The sequence below is a fragment of the Carettochelys insculpta genome, chromosome 21 (assembly GCF_033958435.1).
Source record: "Carettochelys insculpta isolate YL-2023 chromosome 21, ASM3395843v1, whole genome shotgun sequence".
In the NCBI taxonomy this organism is placed as follows: Eukaryota; Metazoa; Chordata; order Testudines; family Carettochelyidae; genus Carettochelys; species Carettochelys insculpta.
Window position 1 is genome coordinate 4,147,653 of NC_134157.1, and position 22,627 is coordinate 4,170,279.

The 22,627-nt window shown below is 48.0% G+C and overlaps 1 protein-coding gene across 6 annotated transcripts in view; it reads left to right on the forward strand.

The window, feature by feature from the left end:
• TRAF2 (TNF receptor associated factor 2) overlaps positions 1 to 22,627 on the forward strand; it is a 56,425-nt gene that overhangs the window by 17,832 nt on the left and 15,966 nt on the right. For 5 of the 6 annotated variants that reach the window (XM_075015736.1, XM_075015735.1, XM_075015734.1 and 2 more), the window contains 7 exons: positions 6,934 to 7,095; positions 11,842 to 11,916; positions 14,205 to 14,279; positions 16,034 to 16,393; positions 17,303 to 17,480; positions 18,978 to 19,126; positions 19,518 to 20,216. In XM_075015736.1, the coding sequence (XP_074871837.1) occupies positions 6,934 to 7,095; positions 11,842 to 11,916; positions 14,205 to 14,279; positions 16,034 to 16,393; positions 17,303 to 17,480; positions 18,978 to 19,126; positions 19,518 to 19,736 (1,218 nt within the window). In that variant the 3' untranslated portion in view covers positions 19,737 to 20,216. Of the gene's footprint in view, positions 1 to 6,933; positions 7,096 to 11,841; positions 11,917 to 14,204; positions 14,280 to 16,033; positions 16,394 to 17,302; positions 17,481 to 18,977; positions 19,127 to 19,517; positions 20,217 to 22,627 lie in introns of those variants that run through there. The other variant, XR_012648387.1, reaches the window with a different exon arrangement.

The window sequence follows — 22,627 nt, forward strand, 5'->3', positions numbered from 1 at the left end:
CCCCCCTGCAGGGCTGCCAGCTGGTTGCCTTCCTGCCCTGTCTCTGGTCCAGGAACAACCCTCATTCTCCCCAGATGAGGGATGTTGCCGGACAAGAGAGGGCCGGTTTTTGGAGGTGCAGCCTGTAGTGAGTGTTGGAGGGCTGTTATGCCCAATATCCTAATCAAACTTAATCATTGTGGGCTTTGTGAAGAGCTGTTTAGTTAGGGGACAAGCTTAATAAATATGTCAAGCCAGGTCTAGCCTTTGTAAATTGCTAGTACAGGCACAACCATTAGGTAAGCAGGGTTGCAGAAAGGTGCTGTGGTGTCACAGCTTTTCTGTACTGTGTGCTTAAGGCTGTGCTGTGTCATCTGAAAGCAGCAATGTGTGTTATTTCCTTCAGCAGCAGCAACACTCCCGGCATGGAAAGCCCCTTGCTGTGCTATTTCAGACAGACTTTGGAAAGTACCTAAAACATAAGTCACTGCTCATTCAGTTCAAAAGCTCGCAGCTCTCCTCTCGAGAGAAACGCATTTGGTTGCCCTCTGATTATAAACTAGGAGTTTGTGTCACTGGCATTTTAGTAAATTTACAATACTAGAAGTGAAAGAGGTCACTACTGTACCTGAAAGTTTCAGCCCTTTGCCTTTAAAGGTCTTCCTCCTCTCTCAAAGTTTTGTTTTTCATTTAAGCTACCAAAGGTCACATCTCAACTGCAGCGTATTTTAAAACTGAGTGCCAGGGCAAAGTTCGCACCATCTCTTTCCAATGTTCTTACTGTGCAAAAGATTAAAATATTCAGCACCATCAGAAGAGATTTAAATTTTTAAATACAATTTTCTTCTTACTCTTTTGAATATGCTAATATGTGCTTGGAACATGTGGGCATTGTGCCCTAGAGATTTTTTTCATCTGTGCGCTAGAAGCTGTTTCACAGGAAAGTTCACTGAGTATGTAGAAAATATGCTATGGGAAAGAATTTTTAAAAATAGATGCTTTAAAGAAAGGGGGTGGGGGGAATCACAGATGAGAGAGGTAAAGACTGTGAAGTTTGGCATTGGGTACAAAAAAAATGACCAAGAAAACATCCTCATGACTGTTAGCTGCTTGAACGTGATGGTAATGGGAGCCAGATATATACCTAGAAGAGAAACAGACTGACTCCTGCAGATCATACGAGTCCCCAGTTCTTCACAGAGCAATAAACCCGCACTTTAAAAGTACATGAAATGTCACTTTTTTTTCCAGATTGCAGTCAGAGTGGTGAGAGGAGCGAATGCCTTTCAGCTACTCAGAGGGTGCATCTACACTAGGAACTAACTTTGAAGTTAGGCGCTGCTTCGAAGTAGCCTGCAGAGAGTCTACACGCTTTCCTTTACTACGAAGTTAGTTAAGGGAGCCCAACTTCAAAGTCCTTACTCCATTCCCGGGAATGGAGTAGTGCCATGCTTTGAAACAGGGTGTGTGTAGGTGCTCAACTTCGAAGTCAGCAACTTTGAAGTTATTTTTATGGTGTAGACATGGCCAGAGAGTCTCTGTTAATCATCGACAGGATTTTAAAGTAAGTGAACAGGGTCATAAGGGTTTTCTTTAATTCAGGCTCTGCCTTCTTGGGGAACACAGGGTTATTGAATGGTCCGTCAAGGTCTGCTGTTCTAATCCTGATAGCAATATTGGAGTAGAATAAATGAGAAGGTAAATTATTCTGCCAGGTAGTTCTATGGCAGGCTGGTCTGTTTTCAGATAAAATAGTGGCCAAGAGGGAGAAGTCAGTAAATTGGTTTAAAAAGCTACATTTACACTGGCCCCTCCGTTTTGAAAGGGGAATGCAAACAGACTGGAAATGCAAATGAGGCTCTGATGAATATTCAGTGCCTCATTTGCCTAACAGTAACCATTCACCAAAGTACTGCTTTTGAAATGTAAAGTAGCCATGTGGATGGGGCTCCTTGAAAAAGAAGACCCATTTTCAAAAGCACCCTTCTCCCCAAAACAAATTAGGAAGAAGGGTGCTTTCTAAAATGGAGCTTCCTTTCAAAGGAGACCTATCTGCACGGCTATTTTACATTTCGAAAGCAACACTTTTGGCACGGCAAGTGGCTGCTATTATGCAAATGAGGTGCTGAATAGTCATATCAGCCCCTCATTTGCATTTTCAGCCTGGCGAGTTTGCATGCACCTTTCGAAAGGGAGGGTCCAGTGTAGAAGTAGCTAAAGAGAATCAATCTTTATTCTTCGATGAGTTCTACTAATAAATATAGATGAGCTTTCCTGACTTTTGGTCATATAACCTGTCTTGGTCCAGACTGAAACTGTTTATTAATACCATGGACTTTGCATCACTAACAGTTTTTCAGTCTTGGAGCCTTTTGTCCATGCTTAGCTGAACCAGTGGAAAACAATTCAAAAAAATCCGGTTGAGTATGTATATGGGCAGCAAAGACTCCCTCCAGAATTTAATTCTCTCAGAAGAGGGGAGGCTAACACCCCATCCCTACTTACAGCATTCAGGCTTTGGGATTACTTACAGCTGATCCTGCTGCTAGAGGTATTTCAGTGTTCTTGATGGAGTCTTAGGTCTGGTCTACACTAGGGATGAAAGTCAATCCCAGATACACAATTCTAGCCATGCCAGTAGCATAGCTAGAATCGGTGTATCAGGATCAACTTTGTTTTCTGGGGTAGATTAGGCCTCTTCAGACTCACACCGACATACGTGGCAACATGGAGTACCAGGGTCGATGGCCGAGCTCAGGGAGATCAATTTTGCTGCATCTTTACACACACAGCACAATCAATCCTTGGAAGATCAATCGTGGCGTGTCACCACCCCACACCCTGTAAATATAGACATACCCTCAGTTTAATTGTCTTCACTTGGAATGTAGTACAGTCCTGCTGGCCTTTGGGAGTTGTTTTCCTTTCTTGGTATTTAATATCAAAAGTTCTGCAATGCTGCGTTTGTTATAGTAAGATATTGCATTCAGAGCTTTGTGGTGGGCGTGCTCAGGGTTATTTAATTGAAATTAGGGAGAAACTTCTGTTGGAAGCATTGGTGGGAAGTAGGATTATAATAGAGGTTGAACGTTTCTAGGCTGGCTCCCCTGGGACCTGGTACTGAATGAGAGAATTTGCCTGACCATGGGAGGTCAGTTTTGTCTAGTCAGTTCAGTGGTTCCCAGCCTGGCGTCTGTGAGGGTATTGCAGGAGGTCCATGAAAAAAATAACAGATAAATAAAAATGGTCATAGAAGATAAGTTTTAAATAAATTGCAAAGTTACACTGTTATTATTTTAATATTAAATATTTTCCAATAATGTTATTAGTGGCTGTCTGAAAATCAATGTTGTGGTTTCCTGTTTTCATTCAACGAAGCGTGCGTAGTGGGTAGAATTGGCTTTGGTAGTCTGCGAATGGTTTGGGGTGAGTGATTGGGGGTCTACGCTAGTGAAAAGGTTGGGAACCACTGGTCTAGTAGAATTATCAAGACTTCCACTGCTTACTGGGCTTTCAGAAGATACTTAGGGGCAAATTAAACCTAAACAGTACAAAACACTGAGAGCCAGGACCGGTGGCTGTAAACAAACTTCATGGGACAACTGGAAACTCGGCCACACCCACGATAAGTGGACATTCGGCTAACTAAAACCATGCTGGACAGCGGATGTTGTCAGACTATAGAGTGCTAGATTAGAAAAGTTCAACCTTTATCGCGGCACCATTTTTTAATTCTCTTCCACAGGTTCAGCCAGTTCATAGACTGACAGTGGTGATCAGAATTATATGCACAGGAATTAGATCCTGGTCCCCTGAATGGAAATGTTTTGTTGCAATACCCTGTGCGTGTAGTTTGAGAAGGCCAGAGGACCGTCCTGTTTTGGGGAAGGTCTAGTGGTTTGATTCCTCTACTCTTGAGCTGGGGTTGAAATCCAGATACTGGAAAACTGGCCTTCCTTAAGTTCTTAGGGGGTAAAGATTGCATAGCTGATTGCATAGATATAGATTGTTTTCTGTCCAACCTGTTGTGTGGGAAGCAGTCTACAGGGAGTGCCGGAAAATGTGTATGTGGGAGGGGATCGGAAAGCCCCAGCTGAAAGGGTCTAAGTCTATCTTTAATTCTCAAAACGGCTCAGTGATATGATGGTGGCTTTGCTAATTAATACTTTTAGTAGCTGGCTCTCTGAAAATGTAAAGCTGTAATTCAGTATCTTGGAAGTTCAGCTCAGTCCCAAGTCCCTTATAAAGCTTTGATGATAACCTCCTTGCAACCTTAATTTGAGTGTAGTACTGTTTCAGGCAACATTTAACAGCCATTGAGAATTCAAGTTTTTGGACTCTTAATTTCAGAGAAGGGCCAGGGCTGTTATCATTGACTTTTGTGTAAATTGATGGAATTAAATTGGTGCTTTTGGGTCATGTGTGAGAAAGTCAAAAGATCAAGATCTAACGTAAATTGTGTTAGGGGGAAACCTGGGTTGGTGTGATCTTTTTTCAGCCTCTCAAGCGCACCAGTCATGGCTACATTTGCATTTTCTTCCCTCATACATTTCCTTTCCTGAAAACCCCCTCCTCCCTCAGACTAAAATCAGACTAAAATTAACATTTAATGCCCAGCTCCTGTACTTTTGAGAGACAGATTTGGTTGATACTCTTTGTCCACATCCTTCCCTGAAATCCAGAAGGGAGGTGTGAGGTCAAGGCTGTCCTGATGGGGTTTACAGAGTTGTAACTTGCAGTCTGTTGGTGACCTCATCTTTCTTAAGGACATAAGACCAATAAAAACGAAATGGTCTCGCTTGGAATACTCCAGCGCGATTCAAGTGTCAGAGCTGCTTCAGTCAAGACGTAGTGTTGCGTGCTGGAACTTGGAGTATTCTCCGTGTTTAAAAGAGGAGGGATGCGCCTTTCTGCAAAACAGACAGGGCTGTTGGGCTCTCAGCAAATTGACCATGTGGCCCTTGGAGTTGCAGCATTCGGCTGCTTTTAAGTTGTACCCTTTGGCCGATGGGCGTAACCGTTGAGTGCTGCGCTAAAACCAGACAGTGGCAGCGTGAGAGATCTTGGTGCTGTTGGAAGAATCTTGGGACTGAAATGTCGTCATTATCGACAAAGGAGCGCCTGAGATGGTGGTCTCCAACTGTTAAATGTAACCAAAGTGATGAGCTGCAGAGCAGCTACCTTTAGACCACTAGTCCCCAGTATCTTGAGTTGGAGCTCCTCCAGGTGATGGATGGGTGGTCTCTATCTACTGTATATTTCATAGAGTTTGTCTGCGAGTCTCTTGCCTGTTCAGGAACTCCTAAGCAGTAAGAGCCAGGACCACCAAGTTCGGTATACAGCTTCCTCTGGTTGTAACCTAAAGCATGGTCAGGGTTTGGTTGTGCTGCCCCCAAATTCTTTGCTTGCTGTTCCCCTTCCTTGCTACCAGGGAGCAAGGGAAAAGTACAGAGTTTGTTGCATTCCTTGCTCTTTCTGAGAAGGGCCAGGGGGCAGGTGAGCAGTGCGCTTGGCTCATGCTTCTGCACATGGCCTGGAGGGAGCAGGCATCAAGGCAGGAGGCTGGGTGCATGGGGCGCTCAAGGCAGAGGATTGGGGAGTGCAGGAGTCATAGTTTGTGGGTGAGGGGGCTCAAGGCAGGGCATTGGTATGTGGGGGGAGTGCAGGAGTCAGGGTTGGAGGGTGAGGACGGACTCAGGATGGGGGTTGATGGGAGTGAGGAGAGGCTCAGGGCAGGGGGCTGAGGATATGTGTAGGGGGCAGGTTTGAAAAAGGCAATCATTTAAATATAGCACATAGATTTTCTTTTTATTTTCCAACCCTTCTCTGATATCATTATTGACTTAGGGACCCGAACAATGCCAGGTACATTTTCTAGTGTCCTGTGTATGAAATCACAGAAGATTAGGGTGTAAGAGACCACAAGGAGGTCACGTAGTGCAACGGCCTGTTCAGAATAGGACCAACCCAAACTAAATCATCCCAGTCAGGGCTTTGTCAAGACAGGACTTCAAACTCTGAGGATGGAGATTCCACCAAGGCTTTGTATAATCTGCAGCTGTGATTCACAGTTTCCTAGCGAGATTCATTTAATCATTTATCATGAGATGAAACTGGCTGTATCTGAAGCTGAATGCAGAGACAGTGCGTAGGCTCCTGTCAATAAGGAATGTGTCTGCCAGCTTTCTCCACTTTGGCTGTCGGGTGTATATTAGCCTTACGCTCAAATCTCTCTAATGGCTTCTAGTTAGCTTCAGTTTAAGGCTTTGGTCCTAACTTTAAAGCAATTCATGGATCAGACTTCAGCTTGTTTAAGACCATGTTTTGCTACATGAATGGCTGCAATAGTTGCCTTCCTCCAGAGCAATGAAGATCATAAACACAGGAAGAGGGCAGGAAAGCTGGAGACAGAGCATTCTCTGGTGAGGTGATCCTTGTTTGCAAGGAACGTCCAGTGGAGATTAAGTAAATCTGGCATCTGACTGGCTGTAGGAAATCCTACAGAACCCATCCTCACCGCGAAGGCTTTTTGCCTTTGTGCCCTGTAAACCTGAGCCAACTAAAAGCCCCCTGTGCCAAAAGAAAAAGAAACAAAATTGAGAAAGTTAAAACTCCAATCAGTGTGTATATGGAAAAGGGAGAACCTGAGAGTTCGTGAAATTCATTATGGACTTCTCTCTTGCTGTGGATGTTCTGTGAAAGGCATTCAGATCCCACAGTGACAGGCAGAGTCCCATTTTCAACCCTGACCACACATGGCCAAAGCTCCGAGTTGAAAACACAGTGTAAAATTAATCTCCCATTCCTTTTGGCAGCAGTTTGTTCTGAGGGTGGTTTATTTGTCATGCCCTCTGCATTTGACACAATGGCCTCCGCCCCCTTGTGTGTCTGTGGGAGGAGGGGGGCTGTTCTTTTGTATCATGGTATTGTAATGTGCTGCTCTTGTTGTCACAGAGCTGCCATGAAGGGAACTGCCTGTTCATGCTGATTGAGTGCCCAGCATGTAAGGAAATGATCAAACTGAATGACAAGGAGCGCCATTCCGAGCGGGAATGCCCCGAGAGAAGCCTCAACTGCAAATACTGCAAATTGCTTTTCTACTTCCCTGACATTAAGGTATGAGAGTCAGCATAAGACCACTTCAGATATCCTTACAGCAAGACCCACCTAGAGCAGTGGTTTTTAGCCCGTGTGCCATGAGAACTGGGGTGCAAGTGTGCTGTGAAATTTCATCAGTTTCCTTTCTCTGCGGCTGTTTGCAGAGCAATGGGGGGGGGGGGAGGGGGAAATTGACCAACCCCGCGGTGGCTCTTTGCAGAGCTGCGGTGAGGGGAAATGCTGAGCCCACGGTCACCCGTTTGCAGGAGGAGGCAGCTGAAATGCTGCTTCCCAGCCAAATGAGCTGGCAGGGAGCCCGCTCCCCCTCCCTACTGTGGCAAGTGGGGAGAGTGAGAGCCTGTTGGAGCTGAGATGCAGGTTAAATGCCGCATCCTGGCTTTAGCAGGCTGGCTGGAAGGTGGGGAGCCTGAGCTCTGGACCCATCTCCCCACCCCGCAAGTAAGTGGTCCTCCCTGCCTCCTCTTCCCCCCATCCGCCCCCCCCCCCACCCCACCATGGGGCTGGAGTGCCAGGGGGGTGCAGTATCTTGAGAATCACATCAGTGAAAGTTGGGTGTTGTGGGTGTTTTTAGGGAGGGGTGGGAGTGTTGCCTCTTACTTGTGTGCCAACCCAACTGATCCAAAAAAGCTTCCCTACCCCTGCCATAAATAAAGACAATGTTGAAACTTATTTTTTATTATGTAAATTAATATTTTATTTAAAACAAAGTATGGTAATCTAACATGATTTATTTAAAGCACTTAATCTGTTTAATTATTTTAATTTTGATTTTAAATATTTCTTTTCTTGCCAATTTATTTGCACCTCCATATGTTTTTGTTCAAGTAACCCAATATGAATAATTTTAGTATTTAATGTAGTCAGAGATAAACAAAGGCATTTTGTCATCATGTCTGGTGGTCCACTGAAAGGTATGTGGACTGGGCCCTGGGCCAAAAAACTAGAGAACCGCTGACTTACAGGAAACAAAACCATTCAAGGGTCATTGGTTTAAGTACTGAGCCATTAAGTTTCACTAATGTCACTCGGTAGCACATTTAGAATTAAAAACAGATTGACACTTCATAATGATAATGTCTCATCCAAGAATGATACGTGCACAAAATAGAAGGTACAGATTCAGCAGGTAGTAACTTTTAGAATGATACGGTACATTACATGTTTTGCACAAAGCATCTTTGAGTTATGCATTTTCATATTCATAAGCCAATTTTCATGAAGTATGGGTAGGGTCATTTCATGAGGAGTGTGGTGATGCACTGCAATGGGTTACCTAAAGAGGTGGTGGAATCACCATTCTTAGAGGTATTTGAGGCACAACTTGACAAAATCCTGTTTGGGATGATTTAGTCAGCGTTGGCCCTGATTTGAGCAGGGTGTTGGACTTAGATGACCTTCTGAGGTCTCTTCTGACCCTGATCTCCTATGATTCTATGTCTAGTCTGAAATTTATGGTCCTGTTATATCTAGCTGGTAGGGTAAATCACAGTCATTTGTGTCCTGAACAAATATTCAGATTATGTCAAGGTTGGTGCTTTCAAGGGTGTTAGTTATCTTGAGTGACTTGGCAATCAGTTAAGCTAAAAGCAGACCACAAAATCTACGTTAGAGATCCCCAAAGTGTGTAATCACCAGACTGATTCACTGTTGCTTTTAGGGAAATGAAGTTATTTGCAAACTAATTGATACTTCAGGTTTACTTTAGTGGGGGTTGCTTTGGAAGATGCTAACTTTTCTCCATCTCATTGTTCTGTTGCATTCTGTTGCGTTCAGTTGCATTCTTAGGATCTGATACGAAACCACAATGTGTTGCCGTTTTGCTACTGACTGGTGGTCTACACAGGGCGTGTCTCTTCCAAAAGCGGCACTTTTGAATTGCATGCAGCCGCTGTTATGCTAATGAGGTGCTGCACGTTTACATCAGCACTTCATTAGCATCTTCCGAACTGCCTCATTAACATTCCCTCTCCAAAAGGAGGGGGCATGTGTAGACACAGCTGTAGCGTTTAAACAAAACTAAAACCTTTCTCCTCCCCTGTCCTGGGGTTTCCTGTTGTTCTTGCAGGATGATGCTGCCATGGGAAAGGAAACTTTGTTTTTATACAGCTCACTCCGTGAGAAGTGGCAAGCTGCCTAAAAGTGATGAACATGAAAGTTTGAACATTTAAGTTAAAAAGACAGCTCTATTGTTGTGGCAGCACAGTTCGCCATCTGGCAGGGTTTGAGGCTGCTGTAATGCCATGATTTCTCCATCTCTTTGGGGTTCAGTTATAACGCATGAGTCTTAAATGATAACCCCCTGCCTCTTTGGACCGAGGGACGGGTGTATTTCTTTTACAGGAAGTAGTACTTGGCTTTGGGCAGTTTGTCATGGTATCTGTGCTGCCAGGATAAGGCCTGGGGAAATCCAGTGGAGAATCCCAGAAGTTTTTCAAATACGTGTGTGGAAGTTTTTGGAAACATGCCCATTCAAATAAATATTTCTAGAAGTCTTAACAAGATATTGCGCACCACTAAGCTATTTCACTTGCAGTCCAAAAGCCAATGCGTATGAAGTCACTACTTCCTGTCCTACTGTCTGGAGCGGTGTCTCTCTCAGTGCATATTCAGTAGTTTCTGTGCTAATGTCACTTAGAACATAAATGTTCTCTCCTTCATGGAAGATTAATGCTGTGCAACTGTCCTAGAGTGGTTGGGAGCTGGGGACTGAATTCTCGGAGAGGACTAGGAAGGGAGAGAGGCTGAAGGGGAGAGGAGATAGAAATGAGATTATTTGTAAATCTCAGACGAGGAGGAAGCTTAGGGACCCGCCCCAGCTGAGCTTCTGTTGGATTTGCTTTCCCTTTGATATAGTTGCATTTCAAGTCAAACCTTCTTCCCTTTATGGAAGTGAAGTGGTACCGTTACCAGGGCCCTTTATGGAAGTGAAGTGGTACCGTTACCAGGGCCCTTTATGGAAGTGAAGTGGTACTGCTACCAGGATTTTGTAGGACAAGGAAGGAAATGAAAAAATTGTTGGGAGCCCCCTGAGAGTAGGAGGAATCACTGAATGGGGAGGGGTCAACTCCTGCCTCTGTGAGTGGATTGAAATCGCCCCCACCCCCAGCTTATGCAGAATTCCTCTGACCCTTGTCCACTAATCGACATGCACAGTTCATCCAGCCTGTGTGAAGGATCTAGAGCAGTGGTTCCCAGCCTTTTCACTAGTGTGGACCCCAGTCATCCCCAAAACTGCTCACAGACTCCCATCAAAGGTCATTGCGCTATGTATACTTCATTACATGAAAAAGGAAACCACAACGTAGATTTTTCAGACCACCATTAATAATGTTATTGGAAGATCCTTCATTTTAAAATAATAAGTGATTGTAACTTTGCAATTTACTTAACTTATTTTCGGTGATCATTTTTATTTATTTTTTAATGTTTTTATGAACCTCCTGCAATACCCTCGTGAACCCCCAGGCACCAGGTTGGGAACCGCTGCTCTAGAGACTGTAGCATTCGCTTGTCTAAATAACACTGCAACAGCTCTCATGGCTCAAATGCTGTTCTTTTCCTGTACAGAAGGTAGATCGTAACTAGTGACTCATGAATCTGAGTTAGCAAATGGATTTTTCTTTTTGAGTGCAGGTGTAGTTGTACCGATGTAGCTAGTGGTTTAAAAAACAAAGCAAGTCTTTAAGAGTGTGAGTTTGTACAGCATGAGTGTGACCGGCAAGGTTGACAAATAGTTCTGATTTTAGGCAGCAGAAAGAATTGTGTAGTTATAAAATAATTTCATTAAAATGAATGAGTTTTTGGTGCAGGGTGGACAGTCCTATGTATTCAATTTGTTTTAATCTGACGTAAGCAGTAAGAACTTGAGTAGAGTATCGAAATGACGTAACCTGGCACATAACAAGAGTAGTAAAACACATTGGCTAGATTTCACTTCTGGGTAGGAGATTTTAATTTAAGCAAAATGTTTAATCACTCAGTCCTACATGTCACAGAACTAATGTAGGAGAAGCACTACAGCGAGAGGAAGAGAGTTAGATTCCCATTTTAATTTGTGCTGGTTTCCTTTATCTGTAGAGGAGGTCACAATTAGATTCTTGTGTATTGTCTGTCCCTTCCTAAACCAACCACTGTGCTTTTTACTGCAGAACGAGTATGGTAGGTGTGATTTTTTTTTTTTAAAGAATTGATACCTGGTTGAGAAGCAGGAGCTTGGTGAACTGATTTGGACATGAGAGGCAACACTGGAAAGCACCTGATCTGTAGCTGCCGAGTGTGGTTTGGGGATTTTGATACAGCCAACCAGAGCCTGTCACAACTGGTAGCTCATGCAAAATGCTTATGAGGAGGGTGGGATTTTTCCACATACTTCTCCTAAGCGTGCATTTTCCAGGCAATGCCACAATTGTTGTTTCCTTTTGATTATGTCACTCCATCCAAGAAATCATTTGATTTTTTTTTTCCTACTAGTCTGAAACTGATAATCTTATCTCAAGAGTGAGCACTCAGTAAGGCACCAAAAGCAATTACCAGCCTGGAAACGGCAATGTAGAAACACAACTTGACATGCAGAAACGCCAAGCTTAGGCCAGGATTTAATTTACATTCTGTCACCTGAAAGGCCCTTGGATAGTACAAATGTGTTCACAATGAAGTATTTGTTCCCCTGAGTTGCAGTCTTCACAGTGGCCTGATCAAAGCTGTTTTCGGTGTTCAAATGGTCACTTGTCATTTCTTTTACAGGCTCACGATGCAGTCTGCCCTAAATTTCCACTGACTTGTGAGGGCTGTGGGAAGAAGAAGATTGCAAGAGAGAAGGTATTGGAACATTCTTGTTTCATAGCACATGCTGCTTGTGGTTTCAGTTCTAGCAAAACGGTACATGAATTCTGTGAGACAGAAAAGGGACCCTTGAGCTCACCCAGGAGAACGTTCAATCTGCATTGCAGAGTGCAGGAAAACAATTAAACACATTTAATTTTGAGAAGCAGCTGCCATTTGCATCCCATGATCATGTTCCAGGGAGCTCTTAACACTGATGTTATTGCAGTTTGTGATGGACTTCAACTACTCAGTCTTTTTCCATGAGTAGTAAGTAACTCCTCTTAAATCAGATTCTGGTTAATGCTATATTTGGGTGCTGACCAGAGAGACACTTTCCTCCTTGCATAGTGAGTAACTTATAAATAAATCTTTTAGTGGACCAACTTCAGTTTGAGAGCGGAACAAGCTTTCATGCTTATACAGAGCTCAGAACTTCTCTCTCACCAACGGACATTGGCCAATAAAAGATACTAGCTCACTTACCTTGTCTTTCTAATAGCCTTGGACCAACATGGCCACAGCAGTGCTTATCCTAGGTGGTACAGTTACATTAGCTGCTGTAGTTATTAGGGAAAGAATGCCACTAAATGAAAGACTTACAGCCCTTCCGACCCAGCACTGTACTCCACATTGATTGCCCGAAGACTGACTTGGGCCAAGTAATTAAGCACTGAAGTTCCAACTTTTTGTGAGTCACCTTGGTAGAGTTGTACTTGGTCAGCCTCCCCTGGGGGAGGCTGAAATGGATGGGCTTCTCACTGGGAGCAGGAGGGAGTCTGAAAAATTGGGTAAAAAGTCTTCAGAGTAGATAGCAGCAGAGGATGCAACTCCTGTGGCTTTGGCAGTGTGATCATTGGACACTAATCCGCTTGAGTCTGAAATCTGAAGCCCGCACAGCTGACCCGGATTTGTACTGGTGTTCCACACTACACAGGCCTGTGTGAACCCTAATGGCACACACCAAAAGTGATTTAGTGCATGCTAACAGCCCCCTACATGTTACAGTACTATGTTAATATGACCTGTGGGAGAACTTTTAGTGTGCACCAGCAGGGACCACACACATCCCAGCTGGTGTCCAGTGTGCCAGTATGCCCTAGAAGTTACATCCCTCAAGTGCAGGCCAATGCATCATGTGCACAGGCCCTAAGTAAGTGAGTGGCATGATGTGGGGGTAATTGTCAAATGAATCAAGCCCCTTCTCACTTCCATATAATGAGGCACATGGCTGTGAATGGGAAATAGGATTCCCCCCCCCAGTAGAGGACTGTTTTAGTTATGGCGAGAGCGGCAGTGAGGCCCCTATATTCAGTAGGTGGCGTCTCGTCTGAGCTGGCTACCTCAGCGTAACCGTTGGGCTTTCTGCACAGTTGTTCTTGGCCTGCAGCACCTCGGACAGTTACTGATGACAGGTCTCAGTAAGCAGACAGTGGGCAGGTGTATCTTCTCTGCGGAGCGTCTGCAGGAGGGCTCATGCCTGCTCCCCTAGCCCTGAGGTGGGAGCAGGGCCTGGGGCAATTCCCCCGTCGCCCCCACAGCAACCCTCCAGCCATGCCTCAGGCCCCATCCCTTCCCCATCCCTGCCCCTGCTCAACCCCCACTCCACCATCCCTCAGGCAGTGCTGCTCATGGGATATTGGGGCCTGGTACCGTGGCAGCAGGGGTCACTGCCCTCCCCCCACCTCCCCCCACAGGCAGCAGGAGCCAGAGCAGACTCTGCCCCACGGTGCTGCCCTCCTGGCCTGCTGTGCCCAGCTTCTCTGCTGCAGCAGGAAGCAGAGTGCCTTGGTGCCGGGGTGCTCCACTTCCCACTGGCGCAGGGGGCTGGGAGGACGGCTTGGCAGAGCAGGCTGCCAAGCTTCCATCACCTGCGTGGTGTGTATGAGGGGGAACCCCTGCTGTCATAGCATCAGGCCCTGCAGTTGTCCCACAGACCCTCCTGTCCACAGGGCATGTGAGGTGGCTGCCCTGGGGACCCCAGAAGTGTGGAGCTGGGGGTGGTCACCCCACTTTGTCCTGCGGATGGGATGGCTCTGCCTGCCTGTCCCCCACTGTGTCCTGTGCCGTTGGGCACCTAAAAGAAGAAGTGCCCAGTCCAATACCATTGGGTGAATCAACTCTTAACACTCTTGGGTCAGCTTCCGGGATCACAGCTGTGTCATGATCGTGGAGGGTCAGTTCTCCTGTAGCACCTTCACCTTCCGGTCTCGTGGAGTTTCTTGGGATGTGTAAGATGGAAGAATGAGGCTGATATTTGGCACAACGTTTGTCGCTTTTCTTAGTTTCAGGACCACGTGAAGAGTTGTGGCAAATGTAAAGTGCCGTGCAGATTTCAGGTGGTGGGCTGCACAGAGCTGGTAAGGCCAGTTTCCTCGTACTTGTCTAGGGACTTGTCTTCTCTGCAGTGTTGGCTTTTGCTCACCTTGAGTGTTGTCCCCGACGCATCTCCCATCCCCAGACACGCAGTTCTAGGTGGAGTGTCATGAAGCCAGCCGGCCTGCGTGAGAAGTGGGGGGTTGATGTTTGAGTGCTGCTGGTGCTCTGGCTAAGCCGTGGCAATGCAACTTGTGTCTGAAATTGTTTCTGCTCGGTGTCCAGAGCTGGAGGTATCTAGAGAATGAACCGACGCGAAGGGATTGTTTCCTCGGTGCAGAAAAACACCTCCTAACAGAAGGCTCATATGCGGAGAAGGCAGAGTCTGGTTTTCCCAGGGAATGCAGTTCAGGGGCCTTCCTTATGGACTGTGTTGTGGGGAGGTGTGTCCAGGTTTCTTTAGCTTGGCCCCCGAAGGCCCAGAGTCACTCCCGACTGTGGATCCCAACGTTGAAGGGGTGGAAGAGTTGCTATTCAGTCAGCTCTCCAGGGTAGTGGATAGCAAACTCCCTGTGCTTGCAAGGCTGCTGCTGCTGGAAGCCAAACCTCGGTGACAGGTGGCCTTTACAGACCACCAGTCTATGTCCAGCCAGGCTTATCTCCCTGGGAGTAGGGCACATTTTTCCTTCTGGGCCCCAACCTGCAAACGCTTTGCCCACAACCCTCCAATTGACCCTACAAAACTGCAGATAATTTCAGCCTGTCTGTAGCTGGATACAGGTCCAGGCAGCCCAGCCTTTAGAAGCTGTAAGAAGGCTTGAGAGCTGTAATGGAGACTCTCTGGTTCAGTACTAAGGTTGGTGCTGGAGCTGGACCCCAGAGGAATGATTTTGGCAGCTGCCTGCAGTAACTGAGCTGAGTGGTTGTTTCAGCTGTGCAGTAGTGAGCCATAGCAGATTGCTGCAGGCAAGCGCCCCAGGGGCTTGGTAAGTCCTGAGCAGTAAGCCAGGCTGGCCGGGGGAGAGGGGGGGAGTCTCACTTCAGACAGTGAGAATTGGGAGGTGTAGTAAATGCCTCCGTTGAGGACACGCCTAAGGCCAAGTCTACACTAGACCTTAACGTTGATCGTAGAGACGCAGTTCCCGCTCAGCAAGTGCGTAGCTGGAACTGACTTACTGCAATCAGCTTATCCGGCCGTCCTCACTGAGCCTCTCCTCTCAACCCCCTTTACTCCTTGTGAGACTGAGGAGTTCAGGAGTCAACTGTGAACCCCAATAGTTGGATTTTTGTGTGCCCCCACTCAGCGTGCAAAACCGAACACTGCTGGGGTCGATCTCCCATGGAGAGGACATACCCAAAGGCGGGGTCTGAGAAGGCTTTTGTGTAACTCTGGACCCACGCAGCTGGGAGCACACTGTTATCCCAGGCTCACTTTGGCAGATCACATCCTCTCTTTGCAGCTGGGGGATAATAGTAACAGGACACAGGCAGGGCTTTGGGAGGCTTCATTTGCGGTGGGTTGGAAAACACTTCTCAGGGATCCTTGGACTGAAGGTGCTGTAGAAGGGGGCAAAGCTGTGTGTTAACGCCAGTGCTGCTCTGTGGCTGTGTAAGATTAGAATTTTCCTTTCAGAAATTCTGCCTGTGTTGAATGGTTTGTAACTGTTTTCTTTGCCTTACCCCGTACTTCTGTCAGTTACACTTACAACCCCCGCGGGTGACTCTGCCTTGTGGATCCGAGGGCCGTCGCGAGACGCTAACTTGCTGTGAATAGAAATGAGGATTTCTCTTTCTGCAGGTGGAAAATGAAAAGCTTCTGGAGCATGAGAGCAAATGTCTGGACGAGCATCTGTATATGCTGCTGGGCTTTGTGCTCAGCCTCAAGGCTGAGGCTGGAGACTCCAAGCACCGCCCCACCCACGCGTCGATGCGAGACAGCTCTGTGCTGTTAACGCCCAGCTCGCTGTGCTCTGAAGCGGTGGGGCCGGAGTGCTTGGATCTGCTGCGGAGGTGCGAGGCCCTGGAGAGGAAGACGATGACGTTCGAGAACATTGTGTGTGTGCTGAATCGGGAAGTAGAGAGGGTGTCTCTGCAAGCCGAGGCATATAGCCGGCAGCATCAGCTGGATCAGGAGAAAATTGAAATGCTCAGTAACAAGGTCTGTAACTTCTGGCTTTGGGCTTCTTCTCATTCTTTGTGTTCTGGGAAGATCTTTCATATCATTCATCCCGGTAATTAGTAACAGAGAGGGAGCCGTGTTAGTCTATATTCTATCAAAACAAAAAAGCAGTCCAGTAGCACTCTAACAAAATAATTGATCCGGTGATGAGCTGTCGTGGGACAGACCCACTTCTTCAGACCATAGCGAGTCTGTTCTGGTCTGGCTCTGGTCTGAAGAAGTGGGTCTGTCCCACGACAGCTCATCACCTAATGAATTATTTTGTTAGACTTTAAAGTGCTCCTGGACTGCTTTTTTTATCCTGGTAATTAAATCGCTTAGCTTTAGTGCAGATGTAATGTGGGCAGGGGTCTCTGATTTCACCTCACAGCTATCGGGAGCCAAGCTGGGAGTACGGGTTGAACCTCTCTCATCCAGCAGCATCCATAATTCAGCATGATTTTAGTTACTTATCATAGGTGTGGCCAAGTTTCTCACAATCCCATAAAGTTTGTTTACAGCCACTCGTCCTGGCTCTGAGTGTTTTGCATTGTTGTTTAGCTCAAAATTACCCCTAAAGGTCTCTGAAGAGCCCAGTAAACAGTGAAAGTATGGGTAATGTGCTAGACAATATTGACCTCCCATGATCCGGCAAAGTCATTTGGTACCAGTCAGGTCGTGAGGGTGCCAAACAAGAGAAGTTCAACCTGTATATTTGAGGTATTCTGAGGAAAAGTCGTCTGGATGCATAGTCATGTGAGATGTACCTTGGAGGAGCATTACAGCTTTCTGGATGCTGAAAGAACTCTCCAGTGTTTGTTGTGGTCCCCCAGCCAGGTCAGCTCCCCACTCGTGTCTTTTCGCAACTTCTGTTTCTGACCAAGGTGCACTGTGTATTCCACTGCTCAGGTCCGGCAACTGGAAAGGAGCATTGGACTGAAAGATCTGGCTATGGCTGACATGGAGCAAAAGATTCGAGACATGGAAGCTTCTACCTGTGATGGCGTTTTCATCTGGAAGATTACAGAGTTTGCCAGGAAACGTCAGGAGGCGATAGCCGGCCGCTGTCCTGCCATCTTCTCTCCAGGTTATCTAGAAATTGGCAAACTATTGCAAGGTTTTCCATGTTGCAGCTGTACCCAGTCATTAGTCTAGTATTAAAATTGGCACAGGACGTGCAGTGGTTATTCACAAATTTTTTCTTCCATATGGTTTCCCTTGCCCCTCAAGAATGTGAAAGAGATTGATCGTTTACAGCGAGATAAGTGAAACTGCATTGCTACACGAGACCTCTTTTCCCCTGCATTCAGAAGACTTTTCCTTTCAAGCAAATTATAAGCCTTCTGAGCCCAGAAGTAGCCCTGCAATAATAGTCCTCCTCACACAGTAGAACTCAAAATAGGGCCACTGAGGAGATCGTAAGCAAGGGAAGGAATCTAGGAACCTAGTGCACAAAGTGACAATAGAGTGTGTGTCTGGAGATTTAAATTGTAGCACTACACAGGGATCAAGACACTTGTATCTCCAGCGAGGCTCAGGCAGCTGCGTGTTCACCACAGCCACGCAGCATTCTAGATCTTCTAGAGAGAGTTTCTAGATCACTACGTGATGATTGTGACCTCCCCTCATGCTCAAGCGTGCCACCTGATATGCTGGGGTCCCACCAAGCCTGCCCACAGTCTCACCCTGTCCTGTCTGTGCCAGGCCCTCAGGTACTAGTTGAGAAGTAACACGCTTATAGGACTTCCTTGTTACTGTTCCTAGCACGTACAAAAGTGTCTTCCCAAAATCATGCATGCTCTTACAGGATTTATCATCAATAGCAAATTTGTCGTTACAATCAGAGTGTGTATTACCAGCAAACTTAGGACAGGGAGGTGTTTCCAAGTATGATTTTCCTGTGTGTACCTGATGGAAGACAAATATATGAGATCTCGGTCAGTGCCTTTTTGTTTGCCACCTAGGCTCTGAGTGCAGCCCAGCAGCCAAGGTAGGCAGCTGGGGCTTTGTAAGATGTAGTCTGAAGCAAACAGGAGTACCTCTGCAGGGAGCAGCGCAGGACAAGTGGCAATACCATATCATGTTATCCTTCCTTCTCTGCTGCTGGCAGCAGCTCTACCTACTTCAGAGCGGGGCTCCTGGCTTGCAGCTGCTGCTCTCTAGCTGCACAGCTCTGAAAGAAGTGCCACCATTAGCAGCAGCACAGAAGTAAGGGTAGCAGTACTCCAACCCACCCCTTGAAAACCTTGTAATTCTTCCTCTCCATTTCTTTTGAGGTCAGGGCCCTTACACCACCATGAAATTCCAGATCTGAATAGGTGAAATAGATAAATTTTTAAAATCCTATAACTGTTAAATTAATCAGAATGGACCAGGAATTTGGCAGGACCCTAGGTCCATCCCTCTGATCTGCACCCAGCAGAGTTGCTCCTGTGGGACCCCAGCTCAGGGAGCCCTCCCTGGTTGTGCTTCAAAAGCCAAAGTCAGTAGACAGTTGAAACTGTTTGGGACCCCCTGGACTCCCCTGCTGTCTAGCCCTTGTTCTGCACGGCTGTTTATTCTTGGCTTTCTGTTCCTCTGTCAGCCTTCTACACAAGCAGATATGGCTATAAGATGTGCCTGCGTGCGTACCTAAATGGGGATGGCACTGGACGTGGGACCCACCTGTCTCTGTTCTTTGTGGTGATGAAAGGCCCCAATGATGCACTTCTGCGATGGCCTTTCAACCAGAAGGTAGGTCCCGGGAGTGAGTGCAGAGCCTGCCTGGCCGATAGGTGTTTTCCCTTATCTTTGTCTCCACTTGAGTCTTCCAGATGCCTGATCTCCTAGACACCAGAGAGCTGGCATGAAGCACAGAAAGCAGTTGTTCACACTAGCCATAGAGTGCAGGCTCCTAGCATGATAAAAGTCCAGGATATTACAAAAGAGGTTCTGAGGAGATGGGAAGAGGCACAAAGACACAGTCAGGAGTGGGACAACAATCTGTTCGGAGAATGCCCAGAACTTTTCTAGTAACTTGCAGCGTGTGCTTTGCCAGTCAGGGATGGGGTGTTGTCCTCCATGACTGGAGGTTGCCTGGTAGGCATCTTGCTTCATGCTCCTCCTTGTGCATATTCACCTCTAGGTGACCTTGATGCTGCTGGATCAGAATAACCGGGAGCACATTATTGATGCTTTCCGACCCGACGTGGCCTCCTCCTCCTTCCAGCGACCCATCACCGAGATGAACATTGCCAGTGGCTGCCCGCTCTTCTGCCCAGTCTCCAGGATGGAGGCCAAGAACTCTTATGTGCGTGACGACGCCATCTTTATTAAAGCCATCGTAGATCTCACGGGCCTCTGAAGCCTCCTCCCCGCCAGGAGCAGTGAGCCCGGTGCCAGCCCTGCGAAGGGCTGGCCCTCCCTGTCCTGCACCCTCAGCGTGCCCTGGAGCAGGGCGAAGTCCAGCCCAGGCCCCGTCCCCGAAGGGACTCGCTCCCCTCTGAGTGGAGCTGCAGTGTCTGACGAGAACCCTCCCTTGGTGTCAACACACCACTGCTCTAGTGCAGGTCTTCCTCGAGAAGAGGCTTGTGTTGAGGTTAGTTTGAATCTGAGCCGTGCCCATTTGGGGTCTGGCTGATCCCCTGCAGGAGCCGGTCACCAGGGCTCTCTGCACTGTTCCGAGCTAGAACATATGTACTTGATCCATGCACAGCTCTGGGATGCACCAGAGCACCACAGCAAACAGCCCTTTGGCCAGGCCCTGCCAGTCTCCTCGCAGAGCTCTGTGTTAGAGGGAGCTGGGTTCTCTCGGGTGTTTTCGCTTAAAGGTTTCGTAATGCTGTGCTGCTGGTTGGTTCGCTCTTTGCCAGGAGGGACAGTGGGAGCTGGGAGCAGGCCGAGGAGGTCTGTGGGCTTGCACGACACAGAGTTCAGCAGACAGCTGCGGAGGCGCTTGGCGTGGTCCATATGTCAGTAGGACAAGAGGGAGCTGTGCCCGGTGTTCATGTCTGATGGGAGCAACCGGAGTAAGGGACGGGTAGGGACAGCACCTGAGGAGTATTTTCAGTGGAGGCCTCCTGTAGACCTACTGTGGGGCGATTCCTTTGTCCTTGGCGTAGCTTGTTTTTAATCACCTGAAAGATAAGTCTAGTAACTCTCTGAGGTGGGTCCTGACCTGGTCAGGGAGATGCCTGGGAACCCAGGTTGTTGCCTGTTAAGGGTTTACAGCAGGAGCTGGGCTTAGGGCAGGAGAACCTTGGTCCTGCCCGTGAGCTGGCTGGCACCCCAGGAACAAGGTCCTCTGGATTAGCTGAGGGGGAAGCTCATCAGCCACTCTCAGCCTGGCTCTTAGCATCTCGCTGCGGCTCCCTTGCTTGGTCCCCCTCCGCTAAGCTCCACTGTGCGATCTCGGGCTGGTTACTCTGTCAAAGGGGGCTAGTTATCTACAAGTCAGGTGTCTAACAGTCTCCCCAGCACTCCCCTGCTTGTGTGTAGCTTGTCAGTGGCACAGACTGGTGGTTTCCTTACCTGTCATGGCCTCCCAAGCAGCCTGGCCAGCCTCTCTCCAGCCGGGCAGCCTGCTGCTCCTTTGGCTAGAAGCTGTGCAATCATCTCTCTGGGCTCCCTGCGTCTGGCCTCTCTTTGCTGCCTCTGTCATTCTGCTCTGTGGAGGAGTCGTTGTGTCAGCTTTGGGACTAACTGGCCTCTCGGAGTTACTCTGTGGTGGTCACCAGTAACTCCAGGACCATTTTGGAGCCTTGCTCTTTGGGGTTTTGTGAATTGGCTCCCCGCGAGCCCTGTTCTCTTCTGTCAGTACAAACCTCCAGGCTCTTTGTTGGCCTAAGAAACCTGCTAGCTGCTTGTTGAACCCCGCCCTGACCAGCTCCTCCTCTTCTGGCCTGGAGGGCAGGCTGAGAGGCTGGCAGGCTGCTGGGGTCAGAGGGGCTTCCTGGGGCTGGCTGGATCCCCCAGACAGCAACAGCTCTGGTTCCAATTGGCATCAGTGATCACAGCCTGAGGGGAGGTGGGGGCAGGATTCTGTCTGGACCAAACACCAGTCAGCAAGTGCAAGGGAATCCAGGGCTGTGAAACTGTGGCCCTATCCATGGAGGAAGGTCCATAGCTGCTGCTGTCCTCTGCAGAGAGAAATGGCATGTTCCCCATTTGGGGCACATGCTTGCCTTCAGCAAGGACTAGGGACAGGCTGTCTCATCATAGGGCATCACTCGAGCATGGCCAACAGTCTGCTTCAGTTTTCTTGGCCCCTGGCTCCTCCCTGTCCTTCCCGACACCGTCTGGGGCAGAAATCTGTCAGTGGAGAAGATTTCTGATTCCAGGACCAAGGGTGCAGATTGGCTCATGTGCATGGTGAGATAAGCCTGCAGGGTTCTCCAACTGCTCCCCAGCTGAGAAGCTATATGGGGCTGGTTTTTACCCATCTCTCTGGCCCAGGCATGGTGGCTGGGTCTCTGAGGATGGGGGCCTGGAAGGGATTATATGTGTGCAGAACTCCCCATCCCAAGAGGGACCAAATCCATGCTCTCCAGCTGCCAGCATCTGGATGTTAAACAGCAGCACCAGTGGGGGTGAAATCCATTCAGACTGACCCCGAGGAAGAGGAGGCTCTCTGGAGTAGCTGAGGGGTTTAGCCTCTCCTCTGCCTGGGACGTTGCACCTTCCCGTGTCCCCAGTCTGTACAGTACTCCCCAGCAGGAGCTTCAGAACCTTATGTCCAGGCGGGGCCCAACCCCTCGGGAACCAGTGGTTTCTCCAGCCAGTTCCCCTTGAGGCCAGGAGCCTGGGTTCTGTTGTGTTCGCTGTCAGCATCTCTGCTTGCTCTCCTCCTTGCAGTGACACTCCTGCGCCCCTGGGTGCTGGCTGGGAGAGGGTTCCCTCTGGGGTCTGAGGAGAGAGGTGTCCAGTGAAGAGGCTGGAGACCATCTGTGCTCTCCCATACGTTGGCTTTGTGCTGGGGTCAGCCTGATTCTTTGTCCTACCGTCCACCAGTGCTCGGATTTAAACTGCTGCAGCAGGAAGAGGTGAGCTCTTCCTGTCTTTGGGAGGTATTAGCTTTGTCTTCAGCAACGTGGCTGAATCTTGAGACATCCGTGTCGCAGGTGGGCTTGACATGCTCCAGGGCCGTAGAGCACAGCTGCTTTTGGTGAGTTGAGTGGTCAGGCAGCAAAGGGAGACATGGGGATTTCTGGAAGAGGAGCCAAGGCCCCTACTAAAAGCCTAAGGCCTAGCAGGGTC